Consider the following 21,299-nt stretch of genomic DNA (forward strand, 5'->3'; position numbering starts at 1 on the left):
ATATCATCGAGAACATTGTATGAGGTGCATTGTCCAGGAGGTAGAAGGGGCATGAACGCAAGGGGAATATGTATAGCACCCGGGGGGAGGGAAGGGGGTAACCATGGACGTAGAAGGCATTTGGACGTGGGCCATATAATCCGATCAGTTCGAGCCAGCGTTGGGTGCCAGGAGTTCCGAGACAAACGCAGCAGCATCGTCTGGGTTGGTAAAGTCCTTGAAAGAGGAACCCTCGAAGACTCTAAACCGCGCGGGGTAGAGTAGGGCAAACTTGCGGCCTTCACGGGCTAGTTTGGAGCAGACGGGAGAAAATGCCTTTCTGAGTCTGGTAAGTTCAGGGGAAAAGTCTTGGAAGAGGAGCAGCTTAGAATCTTCCCACAGAATCTGTAGTTTAGCAGAGATTTCAGACAGTTCAGCAATCTGTTGAAAATTTTCACCAGCGGTGTGTTCCACCAGCAGGACACGCTTCGCTAGCTGCTTGTATTGACTTTTGATGTCGAGTACGGCTTGCTGTAAAGCAGCAGCATGAGATTTTGCTTGTTCCTGAAACATGGGTTGTACAGTTTCTTGTACAGCCCGCACAATGTCCCCATAGGAGAGTGGCTGGGCAGGAGGGGGAGCAGACAGCAGGTCTTCTGCAATGTGAGCCCTGGCAGGGGCAACGGGAGCCGGGGGCGGAGGAGCCGGGCCGCCAGTTTGTGTCTCTGCGGCCGGAGCTCTGGAGCTCAGAGATGCTGCGGCGGCCATTTTGGCTGCAGGGCCGCGGGCAGCGTCTTGTTTGGTGCGGGAAGTTTTGCCCGGCATGGAGGGGGCCAGATATTTGTCCATAAAGGCCAGCCCCGTGTGCAGGGGGAAAGCGGGGGGGAGACGGACCGCTCAAAGGACGCCCAGGACGGGCGATTTGCAGGGTTTTGTGGCGGGAGGCACCGGAGCTTCAGGAGAGAGGTGCTGCTCCATTCAGCCCGGAACCGGAAGTCCTTTTTTATTCTTTAAGTTGTTTTTTGTTTTGCTCTGCTGATAATAGACTGATTTATTCACTAGCTGGTCTCTTTAGACAGGCCACATTCAGTTCTTATTAGTAAATAATTAATAGATATATTATGGGGGAGATGTATCAAGCCTTGGAGCTAGAGATACAGTAACAACCAATCAGCTCCTGTCATTTTCAAGCACAGCCAGTAAAACGGCAGTTACAAGCGGATTGGTTGATACTTTGGGGTCTATGTACTAAGCCTTGGAGGGAGATAAAGTACCAACAAACCAGCTCCTTACTGTCATGTTTCAAACACAGCGTGTAACATGGCAGTTAGGAGCTGATTGGCTGGTACTTTATCTCTCTCTCTCTCTCTACACTTTTTCTCTCCAAGGCATAGTACATAGACCCCTTTATCTCTCTCAATTTACTCAATTTATATGTCTCCAAGCTTTGATACATCTCCCCACCCCCATGTGTGTTACATAAATGTGTTGTGGTGTCGCTTTATGAGAATATGCAGAAACTGAATAATTGGTGCAAAGCATATGAAAGTATGGAGAACAAAAGCAATGTAAGACAAACTTTTATTCTTCTTCCATAGAATATCAGAGAGACGATTTCCATGAATTATCATCCACCATTTAAGTCTCCGTTTATTTAATTTTTCCCACTTTCCCTCTCACTTTCTTCCTCTCTCTGTTATGGTAAATGTGAATGGACACAGCCAGTATCAACGTTACTGTATGTCTTTCAGTTTCGGGGTTCTTCTGTGGGAGTTGCTTACTGGAGAGGTGCCGTATCGGGAAATTGATGCTCTGGCTGTTGCCTATGGGGTTGCAATGAACAAACTCACTCTTCCGATCCCATCAACGTGTCCAGACCCATTTGTTAGGATCCTGGAAGGTAAATGCATTATATCACCGATGACATTATGGATAGGCTACTTACCTAAACTTCTGCTAGGTTAAAAGAGCACCCTTGCTGTCTACATGTTGTGATATGACAGAGGCTGGCAGTGTGGCATGGGATCAGTATGAGATCCCGGCGGTCGGGATCCCGGCGGCGAGTGCAGCGTGTCCCCTCGTGGGCTCGCCATGCTTCGGGCCCGGTGGCGACCCTCGGGTGGTGGCTTGGACCACCACCCAACTGGGGGAACCAGCCGGCAGTCGGGACTCCGACCGCCGGTATTTCCGCTGGTGTCAGGTGTATCCTGACTGCAGGGATCCCTACCGGCGGTCTATTGACTGCCTTTCTGTAGCACGTGTATTCCCCAAATCATGGAGTATAGTGTACTATCATAAGATTAATATAATAGGGTTTCCAACTGGCTCAACTCCTTATTTATGCCTAAAGGTGATCACCTGTGTTAATATCTGTTTAGCCAGATTAGTTTGATGGTCGAGCTGAATTGTCATATCCCGTAGGGCTCCAATAATGTGGATAGTCCAGATATTCCCAAAAGCGGTCCTCAAGGCACCCCAACGGTCCAGGTTTTAAGTTTATCCATGCATGGTCACAGGTAACTTAATTAGCACCTCAGTAAATTTGATTTAAGCATCTGTGCTGAGCCATGTATACACCTAAAACCTGGACCGTTGGGGTGCCTTGAGGACTGAGTTTGAGAACCTCTGGGATAGGCCAATAACCAAGCACATGCCTGGATGGGTATCACAGGCCATCTGGTTGCTACTACTCCACACAATCAGAATGATGAGGCCGTACCAATGACCTATACAGTGGCATTATTACTTCTTTCTTTCTGCTGCTGATTCCTCTCCCAATGCAGCCAAGCATCTGACTAGCCTTCCTCATTGCTTTGTTACATTGCTTACTGGCCTTTAGGTCACCTGAAATATTGACTCCTAGATCCCTTTCCTCCTCAGTAGTTTCCAGTATAGTGCCATTAATACTATATTTAGCCTTTGGATTTTTGAGACCCAAGTGCATGATTTGACTTTTTTTTTGGCATTAAACTGTAATTGCCACACTCTTTACCATTCCTCTAGTCTACCTAGATCCACAATCATTTGTTTAACCCCACCTGGTGTGTCTACCCTGTTGCATACCTTTGTGTCATTTTCAAAAAGGCATACTTCCCCTTTAATGCCATTTGCAATGTCACCAATAAAGATATTAAAAAGCACAGGTCCAAGTACGGATCCCAGGGGTACTACACTGGTACCATTTCACTCCTGTGAATGCACTCCATTTACCCCAACTCTCTGTTTTCTATCCTGCAACCAAGATCTTATTCATCCAATAATCGTAGTATCCAATCCCAAGCTTTCAAGTTTATTTAGCAGTCTGCAACGTGGAACAGTGTCAAAAGCCTTATTGAAGTCTAAATAAGCTATATCCACGGCTCCACCTTTATCCATCACTTTAGTCACACAGTCAAAAAATTCAATAAGATTTGTTTGACATGATCCCCCCCAAGTGAATCCATGCTGTTTGGGATCCTGTAAATTGCTGGATTTGAGATGGTCTACAACTCTTTCTTTCAAGAGTGTTTCCATCAATTTCCCTACTACTGTAAGACTCACTGGTCTGTAGTTGTTTGCCTCTTCCTTGCTTCCACTTTTGTGCAGTGGGACTATGTTCGCTCTTTTCCAGTCCTCTGGAATTACTCCTGTAGCTAATGACTGGTTAAATAATTCTGTCAATGGTGCGACCAGCACCTCTTTAAGTTCTTTTGGTATCCTTGGATGTATCCCATCTGGCTCCATAGATTTGTCAACTTTCAGCTTTGAGAGTTCTGTTAGGACCTTGTCCTCTGTTAATGTACTTGTTTAATTTTCCTGAATATCCCTGCAACTTAACTGTGGCCCTTTCCCCTCTCTTTCAGTAGTGAACACTGAGCAAAAATAATTAAGATGATCTCCCTCAACAAAACTCCCAGTTTCTGTCTTTAGTTTTATTATTCCGCCTTTTGTTTTTCTCCTTTCGCTTATATACGTAAAAAAAAAAAAAAAAAGTTGCAGTTGTCCTAAAACATGACTTTGGAACTTGTTTTGCTCTGGATCTTCAGTCTGCTGTGTTATAGAATCATCTATACTAATACTGTAAATGCTGACACATAATTTGCACCTATAACAATTCTAACATCTGTTGTTCTGGCTTCAGCATGTTGGAACCCGGATCCTCACAGCCGTCCCTCTTTTTCTGTAATTTTGGAGCAACTGATAACTATAGAGCAGTCAGCTATGTTCCAGATGCCCCTAGAATCGTTCCACTCCCTGCAGGAAGACTGGAGATTAGAGATTCAGCAGATGTTTGATGAGCTCAGGACTAAAGAGAAGGTGAGACTCTGTGCACTGTTGGCTGTCAGCGACTAATCATAATAACCCACTTCTGCTGTGACACCGTCTGCACTAGCAGTGACATCATGTACGTGGGCTGGCAGATAACACGTGTATTTTATGATTCCCTGCTGTCACAGAAATACTGCATGGCATCCTTAATTCATATGCATGAAATTATTTAGAAAGGACCTAATCATACACCCCAGTAGAGGGAACAATTGTCTGCATATGAATGACCTCCTACATCCACTATTAGAACCCTGCAATGTTTGTTACTTGAATTTGATACATACTTTGCCACTTAGATAGTGCAGACTGGATGTTAGGAATGAATGCAACACATGGATTCTCTCCAGTCATTTTGCTCTGATTAGTGTTCCAGTAAATTAACGTGCAGCACATTACCCCCTGTTAGGAGCTGCGCAGTCGGGAAGAGGAACTGGTGCGTGCAGCAGAGGAACAGAAGAACCTGGAGGAGATGCTCCGGAGAAGGGAGCAGGAACTGGCAGAGCGAGAGATTGACATTGTTGAGCGGGAGCTGAACATCATAATGTACCAGATGTACCAAGAAAAACCCAAGGTCAAGAAACGGAAGGGGAACTTTAAGAAAAGTCGTCTGAAGCACAAGGATGGGAATCGGATCAGTTTACCGTCAGGTAATACACTTGCCACTTTTCTCTTTATAACTTTATAAAGAAAAATATATTATTATGAGACGTTTTCCTTTTCACACATGGCACAAATATGATACACACATAGGGCTGTAACACGCGCTGGCTCCCGCCGCCCGGCAAAATCCCGGACGGCTTATTGACGCGGCCGTGCTGCTGAGACACATTCAGAGCAATGTGTCCTTTCACACGGGTGGTATTCATGTGACCGCCGGTCAGCTGACCGACAGTCACATGACCTCCTCCACCAGCCCGACGGGTCACTATCCCGACGGTCGGCATGCCGACCAACAGGGACTATTTCCACTCGTGGGTGTCCACGACACCCATAGAGTGGGAATAGAACCCGTGGCGACCGCAGGTCGCCACCGAGCCCGCAGCGTGGCGAGCGCAGCGTGGCGAGCGCAGCGAGCCCACAAGGGGCTTGCTGCACTCGCCCCTCCCCGCCGGGATCCCGGCGTCGGTATGCTGCCGGGATCCCGGCGTCGGTAATCTGACCGGCGGTCAGCAGTACTACACCCCTTTCACACGGCACGGCCCCGGCACGGCTGCCGGGTTGCAGCCGGAAATATCCACTGGAAGGTCTGGCTGCTGGGCCGGGGCCATGCCGTCTTTGTAGGCAGGGAACCGTGTGTGTGAAGGAGAGCTTTCATACCGGTTTTTTTAGCCGCCGCCGCTGCTGCTGCGCATGAGCACAGCATTACACACAGCTCAAAGCCATTGTGTGTGAAAGACCCTCCCGGATGGCAAAAAGCCGGACAAAGTTTGTCGGGCTTTTTGCCATCCGGGGAAAACCGGAGCGTGTGTTACATAGGGTAATACATGATGGAGATAACTGAGTTTATGTGGCTACTCCCTTAACATTCTCGTGCTCTTAACTCCATTGTAAACTCATTTCCACTTGTGTTCTACAGTATTTCCACCCCTATAACAGCCCCCTCCTGTGTACTCCCCACTGTGTATTTATTCCCTCCTGTCTACTCTCATCTGTATACCCATTCCCTCCTGTGTACTCCATCCTAATGTACAAACAACTCTGTCTGTGCACTTCTGTGGCTGTGTTACAGTGTCTGTCTATTGGTCAGTATGACTGTGTGTGTTACTTTGTGGCTGTTGCTCAGTATGAAGTTACAATGTGTGGCTGTTGGTCTGTATGACTGTGTGTTACAGTGTGTGGCTGTTGGTCCGTATTACTGTGTGTTACAGTGTGTGGCTGTTGGTCAATATGACTGTGTGTTACAGTGTATTGGTCAATATGACTGTGTGTGGCCGTTGGTCCGTATTACTGTGTGTTACAGTGTGTGGCTTTTGGTCAATATGACTGTGTGTTACAGTGTTGGTCAATATGACTGTGTGTTACAGTGTGTGGCTGTTGGTCAGTTTGACTGTGTGTTACAGTGTGTGGCTGTGGGTCCGTATGACTGTGTGTTACAGTGTGTGGCCTTTGGTACATTGCACCCGGAAAGTATTCACAGCACTTAGCTTTTTCCACATTTTGTTATGTTACAGCCTTATTCCAAAATGGAATAAATTAATTTTCCCCCTCAAAATTCTACACAAAATACCCCATAAAGACAACGTGAAAAAGGTTTTTAGATTTTTGCAAATGTATTAAAAAAACAACAACTAAGAAATCACATGTACATAAGTATTCACAGCCTTTGCTCAATACTTTATTGATGCACCTTTGGCAGAAATTACAGCCTCAAGTCTTTTTGAATATGATTCTTGGTATCTGCATGGCGGCAGTAGTAAGTGGAAGGAGGGGGGCCATTGCGGTTTTCTGAGATCATTTTTTTGGGATTGACAATCCCCTGACACCACCAAATTTTGTAAGCACGTAGTCCTCATTCCTCTACACATTTCTATGGTTTTCTTTCATAATAGAACCTGGGTACTGGAATGGGTGGCTGAACCCATATCGTGTTTGTTTAGGTTGGTCCAGATATATATTATGCAATAATTCTAGGATTTCTTTTTTTACCTCATTGAAGAATTGCAGGTGTGAGTTTAAAACCTTTAGATATAATTTACATGCTGTGGTTATCTCTCTACAGGGTTTGAACACAAAATCACAGTACAAGCATCTCCTACGCTGGACAAGTGTAAGGGACAGGGTTCCAGCAGCTATAGTCCCCCCGGAAGTCCCCTGATCATCCCCAGACTCCGAGCCATCCGACGTGAGTGCTATCCATACATACTGAGGCACTTACATACAGAGAACCCAGACACTCTGATACTATAAACTGCTTTACATGTGTGTACCCAAATAAAGCACCAGCATATGTACAAATGTGATGTAGTGATGTAGCGCTAGTGCATTAGTGGCTGTTGTCATGGGATGTACTTATGTGACAAACAGTCAAGAGACCGACGCTCACATAACCTGCCCCTGCATCCCGAACAATTAAAATACAGATAGTCAGCATGCCAGCTAGAAGGGACTATTCCAATTTGTGGGTGTCCACGATACCCATAGAGTGGGCTCGACACCGAGTCTGCAAGGGGCTTCGTTGCGCTCACCCCCTGCCGGCATTCTGCAGCCGGGATCCCAGCGTCGGGATGCTAAACGCCGGGATCTTGGCCAACGCAGCCCCAACCCGTTTTCATGAATTCAGTCTGTATTTTGGGTATAATTGTACGTGTATGGGTCATTAGGTCGACCACTATTGGTCGACATGGTTGATATGTACTAGGTCGACATGGAAAAAGGTTGAAATTAGTTTTTGGACTGTTTTTGGTGTCGTTTTTCTCGTAAAGTGACGGGGAACCCCAATTAGTGCACTGTGTCCCCTCGCATGGCTTGCGAGCTTCGGGCAAGCTGCCTCGCTCCGCTACCGCTGCGTTCGGCACAGGATACGGTTCCCAGTTGTAGTCCACATGGATCGGAAAGTATGAAAAAGGGAAAAAAAAGGAGAAAAAAAAGGTGAAAAACTCACGTCGACCCCTTTTCCATGTTGACCTAGTACATGTCGGCCAATTGACAGTGTCGACATGCATGTCGACCAATAGTGGTCGACCTAATGACCATATCCCAATTGTACTTTGAATCTACATGCAGACACCACAAATATACTGTATTATTCAAAGATCACTATACAAAATGACTTCATATAAAAGAGCTACCACTGACGTTGACGTGTATTTTGGGGAAATATTTTTTGCAGTACCCACCAGACATCCTTATGTGTACAGACTATTAAAATAATTTTATGGGTTGGATGTAGTGACGGCCGAGTTCGGAGGCCATGCGGGATGCCGCCAAACTTGGACGTGTTTTTAAAGGGGCAGTCACTTACAATGCATGGTTTTTCCTTGTAAGTGATTGCCTTTAAAAAAAAAACCTCTGAATTCGGCCAGCATCCCGCAAGACCTCCGACCTCGGGCATCTTTATATTCGAACCTATATTTTAGAAATTGTATTGGAACTTTTATCTACCAGTTCCTAAGTGGTTACAAGATACTTTTCCTATTGTATTAGATTACATTTATTAGATGAAATATATAAGATGATTGCTTTTCCATTGTATTGCTCTCAGATACCAGTGGATTTAAGATTAGGGAATTTTCAGAACTGGGCAATGTTATTTACGATGAGGTGTAATTCAAGGGTGTGGATCATTAGGTCGACCATAATTAGGTAGACAGTCAATAGGTCACCAGGCTCATTAGGTCGACATGTGAATAGGTAGACACCTGAAAAGGTTGATAGGTACAGAAGGTCGACACAGTCAAAAGGTCAACATGAAAATGGCCGACCCAAAAAAGGTTGACACAAATATATATATTTCTCTAACGTCCTAGTGGATGCTGGGGACTCCGTAAGGACCATGGGGAATAGACGGGCTCCGCAGGAGACATAGGCACTTTAAGAAAGAATTTAGATTCTGGTGTGCTCTGGCTCCTCCCTCTATGTCCCTCCTCCAGACCTTAGTTTGAATCTGTGCCCAGACGAGCTGGGTGCTGTTCAGTGAGCTCTCTGAGCTTGCTGTAAGAAAGTATTTTGTTAGGTTTTTTATTTTCAGGGAGCTCTGCTGGCAACAGACTCCCTGCATCGAGGGACAGAGGGGAGAGAAGCAGCCCTACTCTCTGAAGCTAGGTCCTGCTTCTTAGGCTACTGGACACCATTAGCTCCAGAGGGATCGTACACAGGATCTCACCCTCGTCGTCCGATCCCAGAGCCGCGCCGCCGTCCCCCTCGCAGAGCCGGAAGACAGAAGCCGGGTGAGTATGAGAAGCAAGAAGACTTCGAAATCGGCGGCAGAAGACTCCGTTCTTCACATGAGGTAACGCACAGCACTGCAGCTGTGCGCCATTGCTCCAAACACACCTCACATACTCCGGTCACTGTAAGGGTGCAGGGCGCAGGGGGGGGGGGGGGCGCCCTGGGCAGCATATGGACCTCTGTTGGCAAAAGTACTCATATATACAGTTGGGCACTGTATATATGTATGAGCCCCCGCCAAGAAAATTTATATTTAAGCGGGACAGAAGCCCGCCGTCGAGGGGGCGGGGCTTCTTCCTCAGCACTCACCTGCGCCATTTTTTCTCCACAGCTCCGCTGAGAGGAAGCTCCCCATGCTCTCCCCTGCAGATACACGGTAGAAGAGGGTAAAAAGAGAGGGGGGGCACATAATTAGGCGCAAAAATCAATATAAACAGCAGCTACTGGGTTAACATTAAGTTACTGTGTTTTCTCTGACGTCCTAAGTGGATGCTGGGACTCCGTAAGGACCATGGGGAATAGCGGCTCCGCAGGAGACTGGGCACAACTAAAGAAAGCTTTAGGACTACCTGGTGTGCACTGGCTCCTCCCACTATGACCCTCCTCCAGACCTCAGTTAGAATCTTGTGCCCGGCTGAGCTGGATGCACACTAGGGGCTCTCCTGAGCTCCTAGAAAGAAAGAATATTAATACCCTAGACAGAGATAATATTTTGCTAACATAGAGCATATTAAAGACGTCGTCTTATATATGAGGGATGCACAGAGGGATATTTGCCGGCTGGCATCCAGAATTAAGGCAATGTCCATGCTGCCAGGAGGGTATTAGAGACCCGGCAGTGGACAGGTGATGCTGACTTTAAAAGGCACATGGAGATTCTGCCTTATAAGGGTGAGGAATTGTTTGGGGATGGTCTCTGGGACCTCGTATCCACAGCAACAGCTGGGAAGAAAAAATTTTACCTCAGGTTTCCTCACAGCCTAAGAAAGCACCGTATTTTCAGGTACAGTCCTTTCGGCTTCAGAAAAGCAAGCGGGTCAAAGGCGCTTCCTTTCTGCACAGAGACAAGGGAAGAAGGAAAAAGCTGCACCGGACAGCCAGTTCCCAGGATCAAAAATCTTCCCCCGCTTCCTCTGAGTCCACCGCATGACGCTGGGGCTCCACAGGTGGAGCCAGGTGCGGTGGGGGTGCGTCTCGGGAACTTCAGCGACCAGTGGGCTCGCTCACAGGTGGATCCCTGGGTTCTGTAAGTAGTATCACAGGGATACAAGCTGGAGTTTCGGGGCGACTCCCCCTCGCCGTTACCTCAAATCAGCCTTGCTTGCTGCCCTCGTGGAGAGGTAGTACTGGCGGCAATTCACAAGCTGTACTTCCAGCAGGTGATAATCACGGTACCCCTCCTTCAACAAGGCCGGGGTTACTATTCCACAATGTTGTGGTACCGAAACCAGACGGTTCGGTGAGACCCATTCTAAAATTGGAATCCTTGAACACTTATATACGAAGGTTCAAGTTCAAAATGGAATCGCTCAGGGCGGTTATTGCAAGCCTGGACGAAGGGGATTACATGGTGTCACTGGACATCAAGGATGCTTACCTGCATGTCCCCATTTACCCTCCTCACCAGGAGTACCTCAAAATTGTGGTACAGGACTGTCATTACCAATTCCAGACGTTGCCGTTGGTCTGTCCCCGGCACCGAGGGTATTTACCAAGGTAATGGCCGAAATGATGTTACTCCTTCAAAAAAAGGGAGTTATACTTATCCCGTACTTGGACGATCTCCTTATAAAGGCAAGGTCCAGGGAGCAGTTGTTCGTCGGAGTAGCACTATCTCGGGAAGTGTTACAACAGCACGGCTGGATTCTGAATAGTCCAAAGTCGCAGCTGGTTCCTACGACGCGTCTACTGTTCCTGGGTATGGTTCTGGACACAGAACAGGAAAAAGGGTTTCTCCCGGAGGAGAAGGCCTAGGAGTTGTCATCTCTAGTCAGAGACCTCCTAATACAAATACAGGTGTCGGTGCATCAATGCACCCGAGTCCTGGGAAAGATGGTAACTTCTTACGAAGAAATTCCATTGGGTAGGTTCCATGCAAGGATCTTCCAGTGGGATCTGTTGGACAAGTGGTCCGGGTCACATCTTCAGATGCATCGGCGGATAACCCTGTCTCCAAGGGCCAGGGTGTCGCTGTTGTGGTGACTGCAGAGTGCTCATCTTCGAGAGGGCCGCAGATTCGGCATACAGGACTGGGTCCTGGTGACCACGGATGCCAGCCTTCGAGGCTGGGGGGCAGTCACACAGGGAAGAAACTTCCAAGGAAAGTCAGGAGACTTCCCTACACATAAATATTCTGGAACTAAGGGCCATTTACAATGCCCTAAGTCAGGCTAGACCCCTGCTTCAACATCGGCCGGTGCTGATCCAGTCAGACAACATCACGGCGGTCGCTCATGTAAACCGACAGGGCGGCACAAGAAGCAGGATGGCGATGGCAGAAGCCACAAGGATTCTCCGATGGGCGGAAAATCATGTGTTAGCACTGTCAGCAGTGTTCATTCCCGGAGTGGACAACTGGGAAGCAGACTTTCTCAGCAGACAACCTCCACCCGGGAGAGTGGGGACTTCATCCAGAAGTCTTCCAAATGATTGTACACCGTTGGGAAAGGCCACAGGTGGACATGATGGCGTCCAGCCTCAACAAAAAGCTAAAAAGATATTGCGCCAGGTCAAGGGACCCTCAGGCGATAGCTGTGGACGCTCTGGTAACACCGTGGGTGTACCAGTTGGTGTATGTGTTCCCTTCTCTGCCTCTCATACCCAGGGTAATGAGAATAATAAGAAGGAGAGGAGTAAGAACTATACTCATTGTTCCGGATTGGCCAAGAAGAGCTTGGTACCCAGAACTCCAAGAAATGATCTCAGAGGACCCATGGCCTCTGCCGCTCAGATAGGACCTGCTGCAGCAGGGGGCCTGTCTGTTCCAAGACGTACCGCGGCTGCGTTTGACGGCATGGCGGTTGAACGCCGGATCCTGAAGGAAAAGGGCATTCCGGAGGACGTTATCCCTACGCTAATTAAAGCTATGAAATAAGTGAACGCAAACCATTTTCACCGCATATGGCGGAAACATGTTGCGTGCTGTGAGGCCAGGAAGGCCCCAACGGCGGAATTTCAGCTAGGTCGATTTCTGCACTTCCTACAGTCAGGGGTGACTATGGGCCTAAAATTGGGTTCCATTAAGGTCCAGATTTCGGCTCTATCGATTTTCTTCCAAAAATAGAACTGGCTTCACTGCCTGAAGTTCAGACTTTTGTTAAGGGTGTGCTGCATAGTCAGCCCCCGTTTGTGCCTCCAGTGGCACCGTGGGATCTCAACGTGGTGTTGGATTTCCTGAAGTCGCATTGGGTTGAGCCACTTAAATCCGTGGAGCTAAAATACCTCACGTGAAAAGTGGTCATGCTGTTGGCCTTGGCGTCGGCCAGGCGTGTATCAGAATTGGCGGCTTTGTCATGCAAAAGCCCTTATCTGAATTTTTTATATGGATAGGGCGGAATTGAGGACTCGTTCCCAATTCCTTCCTAAGGTGGTATCAGTTTTTCATGTGAACCAACCTATTGTGGTGCCTGTGGCTACTTGGGACTTGGAGGATTCCAAGTTACTGGACGTAGTCAGGGCCCTGAAAAATATATATTTCCAGGACGGCTGGAGTCAGGAAAACTGACTCGCTATTTATCCTGTATGCACCCAACAAGCTGGGTGCTCCTGCTTCTAAGCAGACTATTGCTCGCTGGATATGTAGCACGATTCAACTTGCACATTCTGCGGCTGGACTGCCGCACCCTAAATCTGTAAAAGCCCATTCCACGTGGAAAGTGGGCTCTTCTTGGGCAGCTGCCCGAGAGGTCTCGGCTTTACAAATTTGCCGAGCTGTTACTTGGTCGGGTTCAAACACTTTTGCAAGAGTCTACAAGTTTGATACCCTGGCTGAGGAGGACCTAGAGTTTGCTCATTCGGTGCTGCAGAGTCATCCGCACTCTCCCGCCCCTTTGGGAGCTTTGGTATAATGCCCATGGTCCTTACGGAGTCCCAGCATCCACTTAGGACGTCAGAGAAAATAAGATTTTACTCACCGGTAAATCTATTTCTCGTAGTCCGTAGTGGATGCTGGGCGCCCATCCCAAGTGCGGATTGTCTGCAATACTTGTATATAGTTATTGCCTAACTAAAGGGTAATTGTTGAGCCATCTGTTGAGAGGCTCAGTTATATTTCATACTGTTAACTGGGTATAGTATCACGAGTTATACGGTGTTATTGGTGTGGCTGGTATGAGTCTTACCCGGGATTCAAAATCCTTCCTTATTGTGTCAGCTCTTCCGGGCACAGTATCCTAACTGAGGTCTGGAAGAGGGTCATAGTGGGAGGAGCCAGTGCACACCAGGTAGTCCTAAAGCTTTCTTTAGTTGTGCCCAGTCTCCTGCGGAGCCGCTATTCCCCATGGTCCTTACGGAGTCCCAGCATCCACTACGGACTACGAGAAATAGATTTACCGGTGAGTAAAATCTTATTATTCCTGGGTTTATAGCGCTGGGGTGTGTGCTGGCATACGCTCTCTCTGTCTCTCCAAAGAGCCTTGTGGGGGAATTGTCTTCAGATGAGCATTCCCTGACTGTGTGGTGTGTCGGTACGTGTGTGTCGACATGTCTGTGGTAAAAGGCTCCCCTAAGGAGGAGATGGAGCAAATGTGTGTGTGAGTGGTGTCTCCGTCGACAACGCCGACACCTGTTTGGATATGTGAAATTCAGTGCTAAGGTAAATTTATTGCACAAAAGATTAGAGAACAGACAGGGAATCTACCCATGTCTGTCCCTGTGTCGCAGAGACCTTCAGAGTCTCTCAATGCTCACTATCCAAAATAATAGACACTGATATCGACACGGAGTCTGACTCCAGTGTCGACTACGATAATGCAAAGTTACAGCCAAAATGGCAGGAAAGTATTCAATATATGATTATTGTAATAAAAAATGTTTTGCATATCACTGATGACTCATCTGTCCCTGACACAAGGGTACACATGTTTAAGGGAAAGAAAGCTGAGGTAAATTTCCCTCCTCTCAGGAAGAAAAAGACCGGGAATCTCCAGACAAGAGACTGCAGTTTCCCACAAAGAATTCTCAGGGAGTATCCTTTACCTACTAGGGCCAGGATACGATGGGAATCTTCCCCTAGGGTGTCACGTTTGCCCAAAAGGTAGCGCTGACTTAACAGCTATCCTCAGGGATCCTGCAGATAGCATGCAGTAAAAGTTCTTTGAAGTCCATTTACACACATTCTGGTACACTACTCAGACCGGCGATTGTGTCGGCATGGGTTTATAGCGCTTTAGCAGCGTGGACAGATACCTTATCAGCAGAGATTGAGACCCTAGTATGTATATATATAAATGTATATAATATATATAAAAGATGCTGTCTTAGATATATATATATATATATAAAACATGCCCAAAGAGACATTAGTCTACTGGGTTCTAGAGTCAACGCTATGTCGATTTCTGCTTGACGTGTCCTGTGGAACATGCTATGGACAGGTGATGCCAACTTAAGAGGCATATGGAAGGTTTACCTTACAAGGCTGAGGATTATGTGGAGAAGGGATCTCGGACCTGGTCTCCACAGCTAGGGCTGGTAATTCTGATCTTTTGCCTTATATTCCCGCACAGCCTAGGAAAGCATGACATTATCAAATGCAGTCCTTTCGATCACAAAGAAACAAGAAAGTCCGCGGTGCGTCCTTTCCTGCCAGAGGCAGGGGCAGAGGAAAGAAGCTGCACAACACAGCTAGTTCCCAGGAACATAAGTCCTCCCCGGCCTCTACAAAATCCACCGCATGTTGCTGGGGCTCCACAGGCAGAGCTAGGCCCGGTGGGGGCACGTCTTCGAAATTTCAGCCACAAGTGGGTTCACTCCCTGTTGGATCCCTGGGCAATAGATATTGTGTCTCAGGGATACAAGCTGGACTTCGAGGAGATGCCCCCTCACCATCGGCCCTGCCGGCTTCCCCCCACGAGAGGGAAATAGTGTTTCACAAATTGTATCTTCAACAGGTGGTGGTCAAGGTTCCCCTCCTTCAGCAAGGAGGGGGGTTATTATTCGACCATGTTGTAGTCCCGAAACAGGACGGTTCGGTCAGACCCATATTGAATTTAAAATCCCTGAACATATATCTGAAAAGGTTCAAGTTCAAGATGGAATCGCTGAGAGCGGTCGTCGCAAGCCTGGAAGGGGGGGATTTTATGGTGCCTCTGGACATAAAGGATGCATACCTTCATGTCCCCATTTATCCACCTCATCAGGCGTACCTCAGATTGGGGGTACAGGATTGTCATTACCAATTTAAGACGTTGTCGTTGGTCTCTCCACGGCACCGAGAATATTTACCAAGGTAATGGCGGAAATGATGGTACTCCTGCGGAAGCAAGGGGTCGCAATTATCCCATACTTGGACGATCTCCTCATAAAAGCGGGATCAAGAGAGCAGTTGCTGATCAGCGTAGCACTTTCTCCGGAAGTGTAACGGCAACACGGCTGGATTCTAAATATTCCAAAGTCGCAGTTGGTTCCTAGGGCTAGTCTGCCTTTCCTAGGCATGATTCTAGACACAGACCAGAAAAGGGTTTATCTCCCGATAGAAGGAGCTCTTGACACTGGTCAGGAACCTATTAAAACCAAAACAGGTGTCAGTGCATCACTGCACTCGAGTCCTGGGAAGGATGGTGGCATCATACGAGGCCATTCCCTTAGGCAGGTTCCATGCGAGGACCTTTCAATGGGACTTACTGGACAAGTGGTCCGGATCACATCTTCAGATGCATCGGTTAATCACCCTATCCCCCAGGGCCAGGGTGTCTCTCCTGTGGTGTCTGCAGAGTGCTCACCTTCTCGAGGGCCGCAGATTCGGCATTCAGGACTGGGTCCTGGTGACCACGGATGCAAGCCTCCGAGGGTGGGGAGCAGTCACACAGGGAAGAAATTTCCAAGGTCTGTGGTCAAGTCAGGAGACTTGCCTTCACATTAACATCCTGGAACTAAGGGCTGTATACAACGCCCTACGTCAAGCGGAGACCCTGCTTCGCGACCAACCGGTTCTGATTCAGTCAGATACCATCACCGCAGTGACTCATGTAAAACGACAAGGCGGCACAAGGAGCAAGGTAGCGATGGCGGAAGCCACCAGAATTCTTCGCTGGGCGGAAAATCACGTAAGCGCACTGTCAGCAGTGTTCATCCCGGGAGTGGACAACTGGGAAGCAGACTTCCTCAGCAGACACGACCTCCACCCGGGAGAGTGGGGACTTCATCAGGAAGTCTTCGCACAGACTGCAAGTCGGTGGGTACTGCCACAGGTGGACATGATGGCATCCCGCCTCAACAAAAAAGCTACAGAGGTATTGCGCCAGGTCAAGAGACCCTCAGGGGATAGCTGTAGACGCCCTGGTGACACCGTGGGTGTTCCAGTCGGTCTATGTATTTCCTCCTCTTCCTCTCATACCCAAGGTGCTGAGAATAATAAGAAAAAGAGGAGTGAGAACGATACTCATTGTTCCAGATTGGCCACGAAGGACTTGGTATCCAGATCTGCAAGAAATGCTCACAGAGGACCCGTGGCCTCTTCCTCTAAGACAGGACTTGTTGCAACAAGGGCCCTGTCTGTTCCAAGACTTACCGCGGCTGCGTTTGACGGCATGGCGGTTGAATGCCGGATCCTAGCGGAGAAAGGCATTCCGGATGAGGTCATTCCAACGCTGATAAGGCTAGGAAGGATGTGACAGCTCAACATTATCACCGTATATGGCGAAAATATGTTGCTTGGTGTGAGGCCAGGAATGCCCCTACGGAGGAATTCCAGCTGGGCCGTTTCCTTCACTTCCTACAGTCAGGAGTGACTTTGGGCCTAAAATTGGGTTCCATTAAGGTCCAGATTTCGGCCCTATCCATTTTCTTTCAAAAGGAGTTGACTTCTCTACCTGAAGTTCAGACGTTTGTGAAGGGAGTGCTGCATATTCAGCCCCCTTTTGTGCCTCCAGTGGCACCTTGGGATCTTAACGTGGTGTCGAGTTTCCTGAAATCCCACTGGTTTGAACCATGCGGATAGAGCAGAGTTGCGGACCCATCCACAATTCCTGCCAAAAGTGGTTTCATCTTTTCATATAAACCAACCTATTGTGGTGCCAGTGCCTACTACTGACTTGGAGGATTCCAAGTTGCTTGATGTGGTCAGGGCTTTGAAGGTTTATGTAGCCAGAACGGCTAGAGTCAGGAAAACAGACTCTTTGTTTATCCTGTATGCTTCCAACAAGCTTGGTGCGCCTGCTTCAAAGCAAACTATTGCTCGCTGGATCTGTAACACGATTCAGCAGGCTCATTCTGCGGCTGAATTGCCGCTGCCAAAATCAGTTAAGGCCCATTCCACAAGGAAGGTGGGCTCTTCTTGGGCGGCTGCCCGAGGGGTCTTGGCACTACAGCTGTGCCGAGCGGCTACTTGGTCAGGTTCAAACACTTTTGCAAAGTTCTACAAGTTTGATACCCTGGCTGAGGAGGACCTTGTGTTTGCTCATTCGGTGCTGCAGAGTCATCCGCACTCTCCCGCCCGTTTGGGAGCTTTGGTATAATCCCCATGGTCCTTACGGAGTCCCCAGCATCCACTAGGACGTTAGAGAAAATAAGATTTTACTTACCGGTAAATCTATTTCTCGTAGTCCGTAGTGGATGCTGGGCGCCCGTCCCAAGTGCGGACTTCTTCTGCAATACTTGTATATAGTTATTGCTTAAATAAGGGCTATGTTATTGTTGCATCAGGATTGAACTGATGCTCTGTTGTTGTTCATACTGTTGACTGGGTAAGTTTATCACAAGTTATACGGTGTGATTGGTGTGGCTGGTATGAATCTTGCCCTGGATTTCCAAAATCCTTTCCTTGTACTGTCAGCTCTTCCGGGCACAGTTTCTCTAACTGAGGTCTGGAGGAGGGACATAGAGGGAGGAGCCAGAGCACACCAGAATCTAAATTCTTTCTTAAAGTGCCCATGTCTCCTGCGGAGCCCGTCTATTCCCCATGGTCCTTACGGAGTCCCCAGTATCCACTACGGACTACGAGAAATAGATTTACTGGTAAGTAAAATCTTATTTTTTAAAAGTTTTCTGGGTGCCAATTACCATTTTAAACCACAAGTGACCCCAATTAGTGTACCGCTGCTTCATGCTCAGCACAGGTTACTATTCCCAATTGAAGTCCAAGTGGATGGTAAAAGATTAAAAAGTTTAAGAAAAACAAACAAAACGCGTATCAGCTGTGTGTGTCGACCAATGTCATGTTGACCATTTGAACTTGTTGACCTTTTATACCTGTAAACCAGAGATTTTCAACCTTGTACAACTCGCGGCACACTGAACAAGATTTAAATATTGCCAAGGCACATTCAAATATAATGGTGATGCATGGTGCAGTTGCGTGTCCTAGAATGTCATGTCGCATCTTCTCCATAAGTAATGCCTGAGCCACATCTCAGAAGGCCAGAAGAGCCCAACACTGCCTGGGCCCAAAATTAGAACTGGCTCTGCAACCACTAAACCCACCAGTATTGATTGTTCCAGGGCCTCAGTAGCGGCAAAACACTGATGGGCCTGGTTGTGCTTCTATGGCGGCACACCTGGAAACTGCTCAGGGCACACTAGTGTGCCAAGGGTGCAGTGGTTGAAAAACACTGCTGTAAACCTTAAGCACTGTCAATCGTTTACATGTCGACCTTTTATACCTGTTCACCTAATGCATGTTGACCATATTTGGCTGACCTATTGACTGTTGGCCTATTTAATGTAGACCTATCATCCGGAACCCGTAATTCAACATATGACACTGAATGCTTCACCTGGGGGTTCTGCATTTTAGTACCAGCCTGCGTCCCCAGCCAATAAGGGTGTGACCACACGGGCCAGCATTGAGCCAGACAGCATACGCTCCCATCTGCTGATCTGACACTTACAGCAAGCAGGATAAACCAGGACCAGGGTTACAGAAGAGCATGGAGCAGCTCATTAAACTTGAAAATGTAACTATAGTATAAGTACCACCAGAGCAATAAATGTGTTTGTATTGTAAAATGAGGACCATCTGTCAGCTAGGTAACTACAAATGCTATGAATGGACGTAGCTCATAGGGTTGTACTACAATTCACCGGCGCTCGGGATTCCGGCGCCGGGATCCCAACCGCCGGAATGCCAGCAGTGGGGCGAGCGCAAAAGAGCCCCTTTCGGGCTCACTGCGCTTGCCACGCTGCGGGCACGGTTTATTCTCCCTCCAGGGGTGTCATGGACACCACAAGAGGGAAAATAGTTGTCAGGATCCCGGCGGTCGGAAACCCGGCGTCAGTGTGCTGAACTCCAGGATCCCGACAGCTGGGAGATCGAGTGCCACCCAGCTCATAGTTCTTCAAGACACTGTATGTATGTTTAGGTTTATATGGGTGATTGGTGCAGGATTTGTCTGTAGTCGCCATAGGAGGATGAAGATCCAGCTTTGTGTGAAGGTCAGCGCTGGTTTTAACATTTAGAACCGGTAAACAGCATCCAATCGGAAGACCTGCCCTACAAGGCTGCATTCAGTTGTACAGTACATAGTAATGAATAGGTATCCCAACTAAATGTTGTTACATACTGTATGAGATATTCTTTTTACTGTTGGTAACAAGTAGCGCAGGAATCTCAGTCTGTGACGGGTGTTTATTGAGGGTACATGATTGATAAATGACCAGTTCTACACATAAATAACACCATATGTAAGGCAAGATGATGCATGCTACATACAATGAGACAGCAGGTCCTATAAATGTAACATATACCTTTATTACACGCCAGTGACCCCTGTGGATGGAAGTAAGACCTGGGGCCGCAGCTCCGTGCTGAAGAAAGAAGAGGTGGCCTCAACAAAAAAGAAAGGAAGAACATGGGGCCCTAGTTCAACACAGCCAAAAGAGAGAGTTGGAGGAGAGGAGAGGTGACTGGTCATTTCACCCTATACTGGCAGCTGACACATTACCATAGTCCCATATGGACCGTGCACAGTGTGTATATATAAGGCTAAAAAGGACCTGACTACCTGTAAGCTGCATCTTCTGTCACTGGACAGACAGTGACCTGCTGTATCCAGAGATAAACCTTACTCGTTTCATTGGGGACCAAGTTTAACTGTTATCAGTTTGCACTCTGATTGGATTTTGCGCCACATGGTCATAATTCTTCCTTTCAGATCCAATCTCCTGTTTCATGGTCTGAAAAATACTTAAATTCTCACACTTTGGTGTTTTTATTGCCCCTCTTTTTAACATATGGAGTAGTAACCATTTATAGTCTGCGGGAGTCACGTTGCTATAGCCGTTTACAGAGTAGGGTCGTTTTATATAACCCACACACCTAATAAGTCTCCCAATTTAAAAATCTACATTTTTAAACTTAATGGACAGGATGTAATGAAGTCCAAGTTCAGCGGCCGTGCAGGATGCTGGCCGAACTCTGACGTTTTTTAAAGGGGCATTCATGTACAAGCCATGGTTTAGCCTTGTACATGATTGCCCCTTTAAAAGAACGTCCGAGTTCAGCCGGCATCCCTCACGGCCGCTGAACTCGGACTTCATTACATCCCGGCAAATGTTTTCATTTAATGATTGGTTTGAATGTAAGACATGTGATAAAGAGCAAACAAGTACAGATATATCTTAATGGTTAGTTCCACTTTGTAACACATGACATCATTAGATATATTGGGGCAGATGTATTAAGCCTGGAGAAGTGATAAAGCAGTGAAGTGTGCAAGGTGATAACGCACCAGCCAATCAGCTCCAATATTTAAATTTACAGTTAGGAGCTGATTGGCTGGTGCATTATCACCTTGCCCTTATCACTGCTTTATCACTTCTCCAGGCTTAATACATTTGCCCCATAGTGAGATACCTGAGATAAGAACAATTCTATTCTTAGAATAAGCCGTTAACAAGAGCAAGATTTTTACTTGCTGCCAATGTTTTACCTTCCTATGATGTGAGTAATAATCTCTGTGGTCAGTGCA

General features: G+C 47.5%; 1 protein-coding gene across 2 annotated transcripts in view; it reads left to right on the forward strand.

Annotated features, from left to right (window-relative positions):
- The window catches only part of MAP3K10 (mitogen-activated protein kinase kinase kinase 10), a 186,206-nt gene that overhangs the window by 144,333 nt on the left and 20,574 nt on the right, over positions 1–21,299 (forward strand). For both annotated transcript variants that reach the window (XM_063937667.1, XM_063937666.1), the window contains exons 5-9: positions 1,731–1,879; positions 4,100–4,275; positions 4,694–4,934; positions 7,007–7,129; positions 20,093–20,231. In XM_063937667.1, coding sequence (XP_063793737.1) covers positions 1,731–1,879; positions 4,100–4,275; positions 4,694–4,934; positions 7,007–7,129; positions 20,093–20,231 — 828 coding nt within the window. The remainder of the gene's footprint in view (positions 1–1,730; positions 1,880–4,099; positions 4,276–4,693; positions 4,935–7,006; positions 7,130–20,092; positions 20,232–21,299) is intronic.

This window comes from Pseudophryne corroboree, chromosome 8, assembly GCF_028390025.1.
Source record: "Pseudophryne corroboree isolate aPseCor3 chromosome 8, aPseCor3.hap2, whole genome shotgun sequence".
In the NCBI taxonomy this organism is placed as follows: Eukaryota; Metazoa; Chordata; class Amphibia; order Anura; family Myobatrachidae; genus Pseudophryne; species Pseudophryne corroboree.